The sequence below is a fragment of the Helianthus annuus genome, chromosome 8, assembly GCF_002127325.2.
Source record: "Helianthus annuus cultivar XRQ/B chromosome 8, HanXRQr2.0-SUNRISE, whole genome shotgun sequence".
Classification (NCBI taxonomy): Eukaryota; Viridiplantae; Streptophyta; class Magnoliopsida; order Asterales; family Asteraceae; genus Helianthus; species Helianthus annuus.
Window position 1 is genome coordinate 73,249,583 of NC_035440.2, and position 13,181 is coordinate 73,262,763.

At 38.9% G+C, this 13,181-nt stretch overlaps 1 protein-coding gene across 1 annotated transcript; it reads left to right on the top strand.

Moving 5' to 3' along the window:
- Window positions 1-1,173: 1,173 nt before the first annotated feature.
- LOC110870143 lies at window positions 1,174-2,355 on the top strand. The gene is made up of 2 exons (XM_022119344.1): window positions 1,174-2,297; window positions 2,346-2,355. The coding sequence occupies exons 1-2, from the start codon at window positions 1,174-1,176 to the stop codon at window positions 2,353-2,355; spliced, it is 1,134 nt and encodes a 377-aa protein (XP_021975036.1).
- The last annotated feature ends 10,826 nt before the right edge of the window (window positions 2,356-13,181 follow it).

Genomic DNA, 13,181 nt, shown 5'->3' on the forward strand with positions numbered 1-13,181 from the left:
GACTTAGTTTTCATTTTTGGATTGTTTACTAGTTATGAACAATATACAGTTGTGTTGGTTTGGTTGCTTAAGTGAGGAATTTCATGATGGCAAACCAAACGGGTTAACATTGATGGGTACAAACCGGGAAACGGAAGTACCTCATTCGTAGACCATAAACCCATGTGTCGGGTAATGGGAAGAATAATATTAACACGCAAACCGGTAATGGGAGCGTGTGTGTTGAAGCAAGGGATCCAAAACGGGTCATACTTGTTGCAAAGAAATGTCCCGTACTGCGCTTTGATGACTTAAAAGTGCAAAAATCAGAATAAACGGGTCAAAACAGCAAAACAGGAAAATATGCAGAAGCTATCGTAAATTACGGTAGCCACCGTAATTTACGGTAGAGGGTGAATCGTTACGGTGGTTCTTTACTGATTTACGGCAGAACCATAAATGTCCAGCGCCCACCGTAAATTACGGTGACCACCGTAATTTACGGTGGAGCCCAGCCAAAATTGTCAAGTTTTGTATAATTTCATATTTCGAACCCGTTTTAAGCGTACACTTAATTATGTGAAATTTGAAGGATTCTAACATTATTATTTTGTTAAATTTCCAGCTTTCAAGTAAGTCAATCAAGCGGATGGTGATCAACACAAGGCTTATGAACCGAACACATTCAAGAAGTAGTTCTTCACTTTTGTCTTAGATGTTCATTAGTGATAATTTTGTAATGGAAGGAATACTTATGTATCCTTTTAGTGTTGTGGTGGTTTTAAAACACTTATGTGCTAAACTAGGATTAATATTAGTGTTTGTGCTTTTAAATGATTATGATCTTTCTTATTTAGTCGGTAGAAAATATTGTGTATTTAAATGAGAGTGTTACAAGTTGGTATTCAGAGCTAAGGTTAAAGAGAATTGTGTTTGGTTCAAGGCTTGATCAACATCCGGTAAGAATTTAATTAAAGCAAATTAAATTTAAAAAAAAAGATTAAAAAGGATAACGATTTATTGTGTATGGGAGGAGTATAGTGATATACTCGAACCCGGGAAGTACACTTAGTATAAATGATAAGGCAAAGTTATATATACTTGGCCGAATAATGAGTACGAAGTCTCATGTAAAGGCATGAGAGTGATTGAACAAGATTATTTATCGAATCATTTTAACATTTCAGTAAGAAGATGTCGGGAGGTGCTAGTGACAATGTTCTATCCCTCACTACCGACGAGTTGAAAGAGAAGATTGCCGAGGAAGTTGGAAGGGCCATCGAAGTTAGCCTACCAAGATTTGTGGAAAGAATGCAAAACACCTTACTTTCGACTATGGAGGAAAGAATTGGTGAATTAAGAGAAGACCTTACCAGTGATAGAGGCAAGGCTAAGGAAAAGAAAGGTTGTTCTTACAACAAGTTTATGGCGTGTAAGCCCCCAATTTTCAATGGAGAGGTAGATCCAATTGCTTGTCAAAGGTGGATAAGCGATATTGAGGGTGTTTTCGAACGAACGCATTGTGATGAAAGTGACTTCGTGGCTTATGGAACTGGCCAACTTAGAGGCCAAGCCAAGGATTGGTGGGACAACCTTAGAAACGAAAGGGGTGTTGAAGCAATAAGGGCAATGACTTGGGAAGATTTCAAAGCACCATTCCTCAAACATCATAGCCCCAAGGCAGTGATAAATAAGATAAAGGAGGAATTTATGCAATTGAGACAAAAAGGTGAAACCGTTGATAAAATTACGGGGATGTTCATGGATAAGCTCAAGTTTTGTGATGACTTGGCCAAAACTGAAGAACAGAAAATCTATTATTATCACACCATGCTTAGGGCTGAATATAGGGAGTTCATGACCCCCTCACATTATGAAAGCCTCACCGATATAATCAATGCGGCGCGGGAACGCGAGATTGAACTAAAAAGGCAAGTTGAAAGAGGTGAGAGGAGGGCCTTGGATGAAAACCCGAGTCCCGCAAAGAAGCCAAAGGTAGCTGAATCTTCAAAGAAGGGAAGTGCAAAAGGAGGTTCTCCGAGTTGCAAAACATGTGGACGCACTCATAAGGGTGAATGCTACTTCAAGAACAAACCTTGTGTGGCATGTGGCAAGATAGGGCATAGGGTTGCAAATTGCCCAGACAAAGTAACGGTGTGCTATAAATGTTACCAACCGGGTCATAAAAAGTCAGAATGTCCGGAATTGGTGGGAAAGAAAGAGAGTGCCGACTCTAGGGATGAAACCCCAAAAGCTAAGGCAAGGTCGTTCCAAATCACTGCTGCTGAAGCAAAAAATGGAACCCGACGTGGTTACAGGTATATTTACTGTAAATTCGATCCTTGCACGTGTTTTATTTGATACAGGTGCGAATAAGTCTTTTGTTTCACATAGATTTATTCAAAACCCCATGTTTACATTAACAAAATTACCTATGCCAATGGAAGTAGAAGTAGGTAATAACAAAAGTTTTCTTGTCTGTGATGTATGTCGGGAATGCAAATTGAATATCGATGGCGAGGAATACTCCATTGATTTAATACCCATGTCCATGGGTGAATTTCAAGTGGTCGTCGGAATGGATTGGCTATCCCACTACCATGCTAAGGTGATATGCTTACGTAAGGAGATACACCTAACGTCTCCGAGCGGAAGGCGTGTCATCATCTATGGGGAGAAGGCTTGTAATCCCATGATATGCTCGATGGTAGAAGCCCGCAAGTTTATACTACACGGGTGTAAGGCATATTTAACTTACGTACGTGACGTCGAAAAAGAAACGCCAAGGATTGAAGACGTACCTGTGGTGCGTGAATTTGAAGATGTCTTTCCCGAGGATCTTCCGGGAATGCCACCAGAGCGCGAAATAGAGTTCGGGATTGAACTGACCCCGGGTGCTAAACCAGTTGCTAAGACACCTTATAGATTGGCACCGTCAGAACTGCAGGAATTAATGTCTCAGTTACAAGATTTACTTGAAAAGGGATTCATCCGGCCTAGCGTGTCTCCTTGGGGAGCTCCCGTGCTATTTGTAAAGAAAAAGGACGGGAGCATGCGGATGTGTATTGATTACCTGGAGTAAAACAAACTCACGGTAAAGAATCGATACCCACTCCCGAGAATCGACGACTTATTCGATCAATTACAAGGCGCTAGCTGGTTTTCAAAAATCGATTTGAGATCGGGTTACCACCAATTAAGGGTAAAGGAAAATGATGTACCAAAAACGGCATTCCGAACACGATACGGACATTACGAATTTCTTGTGATGTCTTTCGGATTGACGAATGCGCCCGCAGCTTTCATGGACCTCATGAACCGGGTTTGCAAGCCGATGCTCGATAGATCGGTGATTGTTTTTATAGACGACATCCTCGTTTATTCAAGAAATGAGGCAGAGCACGCTAACCATTTACGAGAAGTATTGGAGGTATTAAGGCGGGAAAGATTATATGCTAAATTCTCAAAATGCGCCTTCTGGTTACGAGAGGTGCAATTCCTAGGGCACGTCATAAGTGCCGAGGGAATATTGGTGGATCCGTCGAAGGTGGAAGCGGTGTCAAAATGGAGCCCTCCAAAGAATCCATCCGAAATTAGAAGTTTCTTGGGGTTGGCAGGTTACTATCGGAGATTCATTCAGGATTTCTCCAAAATCGCAACGCCGTTGACCAAATTGACCCGCAAGAATGAGAAGTTCGTCTGGGGAAGCGATCAAGAAAAGCCATTTCAGACACTAAAAGAAAAGTTAACCTGTGCACCGGTGTTGACTTTACCGGATGGTACGGAGGATATGGTAGTGTATTCGGATGCATCGCACCTAGGCCTTGGTTGCGTGCTAATGCAAAGGGGAAGGGTGATCGCATATGCCTCTAGGCAACTTAAGCCGCATGAAACAAAGTACCCGACTCATGATCTTGAGTTGGCGGCCGTGGTCTTTGCCTTGAAAATCTGGAGGCATTACTTGTATGGTGTGAAAAGTACTATTTTCACTGACCATAAGAGTTTGAAGTACTTCTTCGATCAGAAGGAGTTAAATATGAGGCAGAGACGTTGGTTAGAAGTGGTGAAAGACTACGACTGCGAGATCCACTACCACCCCGGAAAGGCTAATGTGGTGGCAGATGCCCTTAGCCGAAAGGATGAGTGCGCCCCAATTCGAGTACGGTCTATGCAGTTGGTAGTAACTTCAGGTTTGCTTGAGCGTATCCGAGAAGCCCAAACCGAAGCGTTAAAGAAAGAAAATTGGAAGAAAGAACGTATAAAAGGGATGGTAAAAGACCTTACGAAAGGAAGTAATGGGATGAAATGCCGGAACGATAGGATTTGGGTCCCAAACACATGTGGTGTTAAGAGCCTCCTGCTTAACGAGGCTCATAAGTCTCGCTATTCGATCCATCCCGGAGCGACTAAGATGTATAGGGATTTGAAGCAAAACTATTAGTGGCCGGGGATGAAAAGAGATGTGGCTAAATACGTGGAGAAGTGTTTGACTTGTTTACAAGTCAAAGCGGAGCATCAAAAACCATACGGCAAGTTGCAACCATTAGATATTCCAGTTTGGAAGTGGGAACAAATTACAATGGACCTGCTAACCAAACTGCCCAGAACTAGCCGTGGTTTTGATGCCATTTGGGTAATTGTGGACAGACTAACCAAAAGTGCCCACTTCATCCCTATCCGAGAAACTTATACGTCAGAGAAGATTTCGGAAGTGTACACTAATGAGATAATAGCACGCCACGGAGTGCCGGTATCCATCGTGTCCGATAGGGATACCCGGTTCACTTCAAAATTTTGGTGCGATTTCCAAAGGCAAATGGGAACTAAATTGTTCATTAGCACCGCGTACCATCCTCAAACGGATGGTCAAAGTGAAAGAACAATACAAACATTGGGAGATATGTTACGGGCGTGCATAATTGACTTCGGGGGTAGTTGGGATGTTCACCTACCGTTGGTTGAATTTTCTTATAATAACAGTTACCACGCAAGCATCGGTATGGCTCCGTATGAAATGCTATACGGTAGGAAGTGTCGAACTCCGGTATGTTGGGGTGAGGTTGGTCCGCATGAACTTGCACATAAGGATATAGTCGGACTCACGAATCAAAAGATCGACGTAGTCCGAGCTCACCTGAGGGCGGCACAAAATCGACAGAAGGCGTATGCAGACAAACGAAGAAGACCAATTGAGTTTCAAGTTGGTGATAAGGTGATGTTGAAGGTATCACCATGGAAAGGAATAATCCGGTTTAGAAAAAGGGGAAAGTTAAGCCCAAGGTTTATCGGGCCCTTCAGAATCATCGAGCGAGTCGGTAGGGTGGCATACCGTCTCGAACTGCCCGCAGAGTTGAGTGGGATACATAGCACGTTCCATGTATCACATCTCCGGAAATGTCTAGCTGACGAAACCGCATATATTCACTATGACGACATCGAGGTGGATAATAGTCTCAACTACGCGGTGAGACCAATTGCAATTCTAGACCGTAAGGTGAAAAGCTTAAGGAACAAGATGATCTATCAAGTAAAGGTCAAATGGGAACACCGAAAAGGATCAGACACCACTTGGGAGTCTGAAGAGGAAATGAAACGACTACACCCTACACTTTTCGGTATGTGTATGAAATTTTTGTCATATACATAAACAGGTTTCGGGGACGAAACCCTCTTTAAGGAAGGTGGACTTGTAACACCCCGAAAATATTAATGTTACATTTTAAACTAAATATCAGTAGTAAGTTAAGATAAAAGACTAGGAAAGATAACCTAGTTAGTAGGAATCTTAACATAATATGACAAAGTATAATTAAATGCCCTTTTCTATAGCTCATGTATAATTGAGGGACCAAACTTGTCAAATCTGGAACTTCAATTATTACTAGTAAAATAACACACTAAACACACACTTAAGTGTGTGTTTGATCGACCAGAACGCAGGAAACAAGGGGATTTCCCCTCAAACCCTAACATTCATAAAATTCATCAATTGAAGGTTCAAATCAAGTCCGAATTGAAATCTGAATATAGATTTGTGATCACCTTGACTAAGGGATCGTAAGGTATGCAAAATTTCATGATTTGGTTCTACCTTAAATTTTAGATAAAATCATGAGATTCAAATCTGAGCATGCATGATAATTGTTTTGATTGAAACAGTGTATAGGGATGAACCCTAGTCGATTTCTTGTTGAAATTTGGCCTAATTCTTGTAAAGTTCATAAGCACCATTAGAGGTGATATGAGGATTTTGTAGAATAGTATGGGAAACTAGGATTATGATGTTATCCTAGTGTAATTCAAGTTCAATGAAATAGGTCCAGAATTATTGATGTGAAAATTTTGTGAAATTGCCTAAATTAAAGTTTATCATAGCTAAATGATGAATGTTAAACTTAATTGTGAATTGTGAGAAAATCGTGCACATAAGATGCTCGATAAAATGCCTAAAAGACATTGATCGACACAAATTGTGGTGTTGGTAAAGTAACAAGCTTTAGTCATGAGCCGAATGGTTCTAATGGTAATTGGCTTGTATGTTTTAGGCAACACGAGCGAGGCGTCGGGAAGTCAAGCCGGTGCGGACGCTCGTTTAAAGGGAAAGCTTTGAGGTACGTGGTTAACGCTATTATAATATTGATGACTTAGTTTTCATTTTTGGATTGTTTACTAGTTATGAACAATATACAGTTGTGTTGGTTTGGTTGCTTAAGTGAGGAATTTCATGATGGCAAACCAAACGGGTTAACATTGATGGGTACAAACCGGGAAACGGAAGTACCTCATTCGTAGACCATAAACCCATGTGTCGGGTAATGGGAAGAATAATATTAACACGCAAACCGGTAATGGGAGCGTGTGTGTTGAAGCAAGGGATCCAAAACGGGTCATACTTGTTGCAAAGAAATGTCCCGTACTGCGCTTTGATGACTTAAAAGTGCAAAAATCGGAATAAACGGGTCAAAACAGCAAAACAGGAAAATATGCAGAAGCTACCGTAAATTACGGTAGCCACCGTAATTTACGGTAGAGGGTGAATCGTTACGGTGGTTCTTTACTGATTTACGGCAGAACCATAAATGTCCAGCGCCCACCGTAAATTACGGTGACCACCGTAATTTACGGTGGAGCCCAGCCAAAATTGTCAAGTTTTGTATAATTTCATATTTCGAATCCGTTTTAAGCGTACACTTAATTATGTGAAATTTGAAGGATTCTAACATTATTATTTTGTTAAATTTCCAGCTTTCAAGTAAGTCAATCAAGCGGATGGTGATCAACACAAGGCTTATGAACCGAACACATTCAAGAAGTAGTTCTTCACTTTTGTCTTAGATGTTCATTAGTGATAATTTTGTAATGGAAGGAATACTTATGTATCCTTTTAGTGTTGTGGTGGTTTTAAAACACTTATGTGCTAAACTAGGATTAATATTAGTGTTTGTGCTTTTAAATGATTATGATCTTTCTTATTTAGTCGGTAGAAAATATTGTGTATTTAAATGAGAGTGTTACATTCTTCTTATTGGGTATCATGTTCAACACATAATTTGTCGATAAGATTGCTTCCCCCCACATGTTTTGGCTTATCCCAGAACTTATCATCATAGCATTCATCATTTCTTTCAAAGTGCGATTTTTGTGTTCCGCTATGCCATTTGATTAGGAGGAGTAAGGATCCGTGAGTTCATGTATGATTCCATTTTTTGCACACACATCAATGAAAGGTGAAACATATTCACCTCCTCGGTCGCTCCTTACGATTTTGATTTTCCGATTTAGTTAATTCTCAACTTAGGCTTTGAACAAGATAAAGTTATCAATAGCCTCGTCCTTACTCTTAAGTAAGTACACATAGAAATACATTGTACTGTCATCAATGAACGTGATGAAGTACTTGTTCCCACAATGAGTAGGAATTGCTTTTAGATCACACACATCCGTGTGGTCTATCTCGAGGGGTTCGATGATTCGTTCAACCTTTTTGAATGACGATCTCGTTTGTTTTGCTTCTACGCAAGTTTCACATTTATAATTTGAGTTGATATCGAATGTTGGCATGCAATTAAGTTACGACGTATGGAATGAAAATTAACATGACCTGGTCTACCATGCCAAAGATTAGAAGACTCAAGCAAGTAAGCAGAACTAGTGTAGGATCGCGATCTGCCCCGAATGAGTCGTTCAAAGGAGTTTTACTTCGTTTCAGGTGCGGAATAACAAGAAACGAAGGTAGAAACAGCTGATTCTTCACTAAATCTACTGATTGTATTGATTTGACAACGATTACAGCTTAATCTTCACACCGGCAGCACTTCGGCATGGAATACAAGGCAACGTTACGTGATTTTGCTCATGGGTGCCTATATATAGGCCTGAGATTTCGCTCCAAGGGACATGTGTCCATATGAGCGAAACCTCATATGTTCACAAAAGCGAAACCCCATGACCAAATAGGCGAAATCATCATGTTATGTCCCTATGAGCGAAATCAGCTCATTAAACACAAACGACTTCCTATTTTCTCGTAAAACGTGCCCTAATCTATACAATTCAAAGTAAGCCTCGATACAAGACGAAGTCGACAGATGTAGTGCACCAACAGACTCCCCCTCAGATGTTGACGAGTCGACTATCGAGTCACGACAATGCTGTGTCTTCACATCTTCAGTCTTGATCAGTCTCTTGGCTTTCCTCTCTCTATCTTCATCAACAGACTCCCTTTAACAGTATCTGCTTGAATATCTTCAGACTCCCCCTCTCGATTTGCTGGCATTCCTTTGTTCTTCAGCAACATCTGCAACAGGATCATTGTCTGACTTTCACAGGGATTAATTTCCAGAATCGAAACTTGGCTTTCTTCAATCAAAGTCCTCAGGTATTATAACCTGACTCTTTATCTATTGATCCAAGATCGAAACCTGGCTATTCCTGCACATTCTTAACCCAGAAGTAAATTTTCTAAATTTAACAATTTGTATGCACCAACACTGACTCACTCCCAGAAACATATGCACCAACAACAACTCTCTCTCAAATCACTTTCTCTATGATGAACCACTTGTTGATTTAAGAGCATATTATGATTTTTACTATACACTCCCCCTCTCAACAATGTCATCATGTTTAGCACTTGGAATTTTGAAAATCAGCTTTCCAATCATCAGTTGTCAAAAATCTTTTTGACTTTTTCAAAAGTTTATGCTAAAACACACACAAAATCTTTTTGGATTTCCCTAAAAGAAAGTAAATGACATCACTTGTAAAGACAAAGACTGACACCAATTGAAGAAACAACAAGAATGCAGAAATGAAATATTTACAAACAATATTTTTGTGAGTTTGCGTAAGAGGATCATATCAGTTTATGAGACATATCACTAACACCGTTAAGCTGATTACATTTTAAGTTTTAAACAATTCACCTAGATTGTCAGTATATTTGTCCACTTAAATTTTCACACAAATTTCAACTGATCCGAGATACTATGTTAATATTTTAAGCTCTTGAACTTATTCGTGTGTCCTACTTCATGAATATACTCCCGTATCCAGATCCCGATATTCAGTCTTACAGGTGAGTATACCACAGATGATATCTGTATAGGGGTTAGATGCGAGGGCCGTGAGAGCTCAGGTCGATACTTCCGTATACGCAAAGAGATGACGGCTTCGACTTTTAGGTGTGTCCCCTTTAGAGGATCTTTTGATTACAACAGCAGCGACTATCAATTTTATTGTTTCATCAGCATGCTGAGGGCGAAGCTATGTTTCAAGCTTTTGCGGAAAGCATTATCCGAGGACTAGGTCAGAACTTCCATTCAGCAGAAGTCCCGGGACAATACCCTAGATATCACTGAGCATAAAGACCTAGTATCTCAGAATTAGGGACCTTTCAAACAAGATTTCAGGGGTTACCTATATATCCAAGAAGTTGTTAACCCACAGAACAAGCAAGTTTGAAATTTTATGTTTATATCTCGACACAATTTACTAAATGTGTAAAAACCTACTGACACATCCACAATGAGATTGTTTATCACATTTTATCTTTTCATTTCTTTAGCATGTTGTGACAGTCTACTGATGTACTATCATTTCCTCTTTTTCACAACAAAACTCATTTTTTATTTTATCATGTTTTTGGCTTTTTCAAATTTTCTAATGTTTTTGGATTTTCTGAAATTTTCTACTCCCCCTAAAATGCAAACACATTTCAAAGGAAATTTGAAAACAACTAGACTCTTGACCCACATGAAACATAAAATGTAAAACAAACTGTACAAAACTTGACAACTGACATCGAATCACATCAAATCGCTATTCACTATGCATAAACAATCAGAGCTCCCCCTGTCACAAACCATTTTCTCATTTAGATCTCAAAACACTTAAGTTTGTTTTAATCAAAATGATTTTTCCGGAAAATGAGTTTGTTTTTACCACTTGTAAGTTTACCACTTGTAAAGTATGGGGATATGGTTCATCATCTTGTCTATTTTAACTATATGTAGTAAATCAAGTACAACTTAATGTCCCTGATTTACCATTTGCATTTCAGCAACCTCTGTACCACTTGTAAAAACACAAACAAATACCACTAGCAGGTATAACCAACAAATACCACTTGTAGGAATGAGTCATCTACATGAATCTTTTTATCACTTGTAGGATTGATCACAAAGATGCCGATTCCTGCTTCACACTTACCAACCTGGAAGCTCCGGCGTAGTCCTTCACCTGTAATCATTCAAATATTTTCAAAAAAAATTTCATACAAACTCAATAAACATGAAAGATGCCGATTCCTGATCCACGATATAAACTTGGGATCTCCGGCGTAGTCCTAAGACTTCATGGGAAACAAACTTCCATCCAAGTCTTTTCAAACTTGATGGCTTTCAATTCTTGCACAGTGGGATTGTATGTTGCCTTTTTAGTTGCATAAAAATCTTTAACCCCCTTTGCTTTCCCATTCAACATTTTCCCAAAAATTTTCTTAACACTTCCGTTGAATGTTTTCTCGACATCAAATACATTTTTCTCTTTGTAAAACTGATTCGATATTTCAACTTTTCCAACTTTCTGTTTAATCTCTTCAAATTTCAGTGATGGAAACTCTTCATCATTCACTGAAATTTTCACCTCACCTTGTGGCTCTTCTGACTTTATGGAACCAGATTCATCGCCGACTTTCTCATCATTCTTTTTAACAACCCACACTTGGTTGTCTTTCTCTTTCTTTTTATAAAAATTCTTTTTCGAACACTCACCAACCTCATAAGTTGAATTTTCAAAAATTTTAAGTCTATTGGTTGGTGGTTCAACATCAACAACTTTTTCTTTAAGTTTCTTAGAAACTCCATGTTTTGTTTTTGCGTTTTTCTGACAATTCCATGCAATGTGACCAACTTCATTGCATCTGTAACAAGTACGAGTTTCCTTTGGATGTAACACTTCAGATCCATTCTTCCTCTTCTCAGCAAGAAACTCCTGATTTGACTGTCTCCAGAACAGTTTCTTCTGTTCCTCCTCAGCACTTCCACCTGACACAAATTCTGTTTTTGTTTTAGAATTTTTTTATATTTTTATGGTTTTCTGGAGGAATAAAACCTAAACCTTTCTTTTTGTAGCTACGATTTTGGTTAAGTTTCTTTTGAAAACCAGAACCAGAATTGTAACCTTTTCTTGTTTAAACGTTGTTGAACTCTTGAAGTGTACTTTTTAGGTTTTTCAGAAAGATTTAAATCTTTTATTTCAGAAATGTTAATTTCTGTCATTTTAAAAACCTTTTTGATCATGTCAAAACAAACACTTCTTATTGGAAACTCTTTTTCAGAGTATAATTTGTCAGAATCATTTAAAGTGTATGCGACTTCAAATGTTTCATCATCCAAATTTGCTTTTGATAACAAAAATTCTTTACTGTAAGACCGTTTAACCGACGACTTTTGACTGTTGACTGACGAATTTGACTCTCCAGACTCAGACTTTGACTCGGACTCCTCATCAGTATCCAACACCTGATCGACCACCTTTTTGATTAACTCAGACTCATGATCAGTGTCAGACGAGGTAAATGTGACGTCAATATTTTCTGGTAATTCATCAGTTGTGTCGGTTTTTAGCTTTATATTGACTACCTTTTCAAGTTGCTCCTCGTTTGGTTTTCTAGGAGAATACCCTTCCCAAATTGGAGGCGGACATTTGTTATAGCTAACAGTCGGTTTCTTACCACAATTTTTCTTCTTTGGCTTCTCAACTTGAAAAGCTTCCATACCTGCAACAGTTGGGTAAATACGATCAATGAGATAATCAGAACTAGAATAACTTTGCAATAAACGTCTAATTCTCTCATTTTCTATCTTTTCTGTCTCCAACTCTTGCTTCCATTTAGCACTCTCTTCGATGTAGAAATTGATAGCTTTCTGCTTTGTCATCATTACAACATTCATCATCGTTAGTGCTTGTTCTCTTTCTGAGTTTGTCTTTTGGAGACCAGTTACTGTTTTGTTCAATATATCATAAGATTCTTTCACATAGTTTAGATTGAACAGTAACTGCTCCTTCTTTTTTTCATATTCAGCAATTATCTCATTCTTTGCAGCACATCCTTTGCATGCTTCCAAACACTTTGTGCAAGGCTTGATGACTTCAACAATCTTTTCTACTTCGATTGTTTTCACTACTTCAACCACTTTTTCTTCTTCAGTCACCTTCTCAGTCTCAACCTTCTCCTCAGCAACACTTTCAACATTCTCTTTCTGAACAACACTTTCAACCTTCATTTCCTGTTGTTCTTTTGCAGCACGTTTCTCCTTCAGTTTTTCCATACGATCTGCAAAATAGAAATGAAAACTTTCAGGAGAAAGATGAGATTTTGCAATGTTAATATGCTTTTCTTCTTCATCATCACTACTGCTATCATCTGGAGGTGACTAATCAAACTGTGCAGATTTTTCAGAACTAGCATCTGATACATCAGAATCTGACGGTGTTTGATCAAAACAACTTCCTTTTCAGAACTTGCATCATTTTGTACATTCTCATCTGAACTTTGTGAACTTTTATCATCACTTTCTGAACTTTCATCAGATACAACAGACTCTTCATCCACACTCTTCACAGTCTCTCCAATAGACTTCATCCAGGTGGCAAACATGTCTGGCTCTCTGACAATCTTTGCAATGAAAGCTTTGAAA

Excerpts from the sequence above, each read along its gene's own strand:
- LOC110870143 (XM_022119344.1), top strand. The coding sequence starts at position 1,174 with ATGTCGGGAGGTGCTAGTGACAATGTTCTATCCCTCACTACCGACGAG.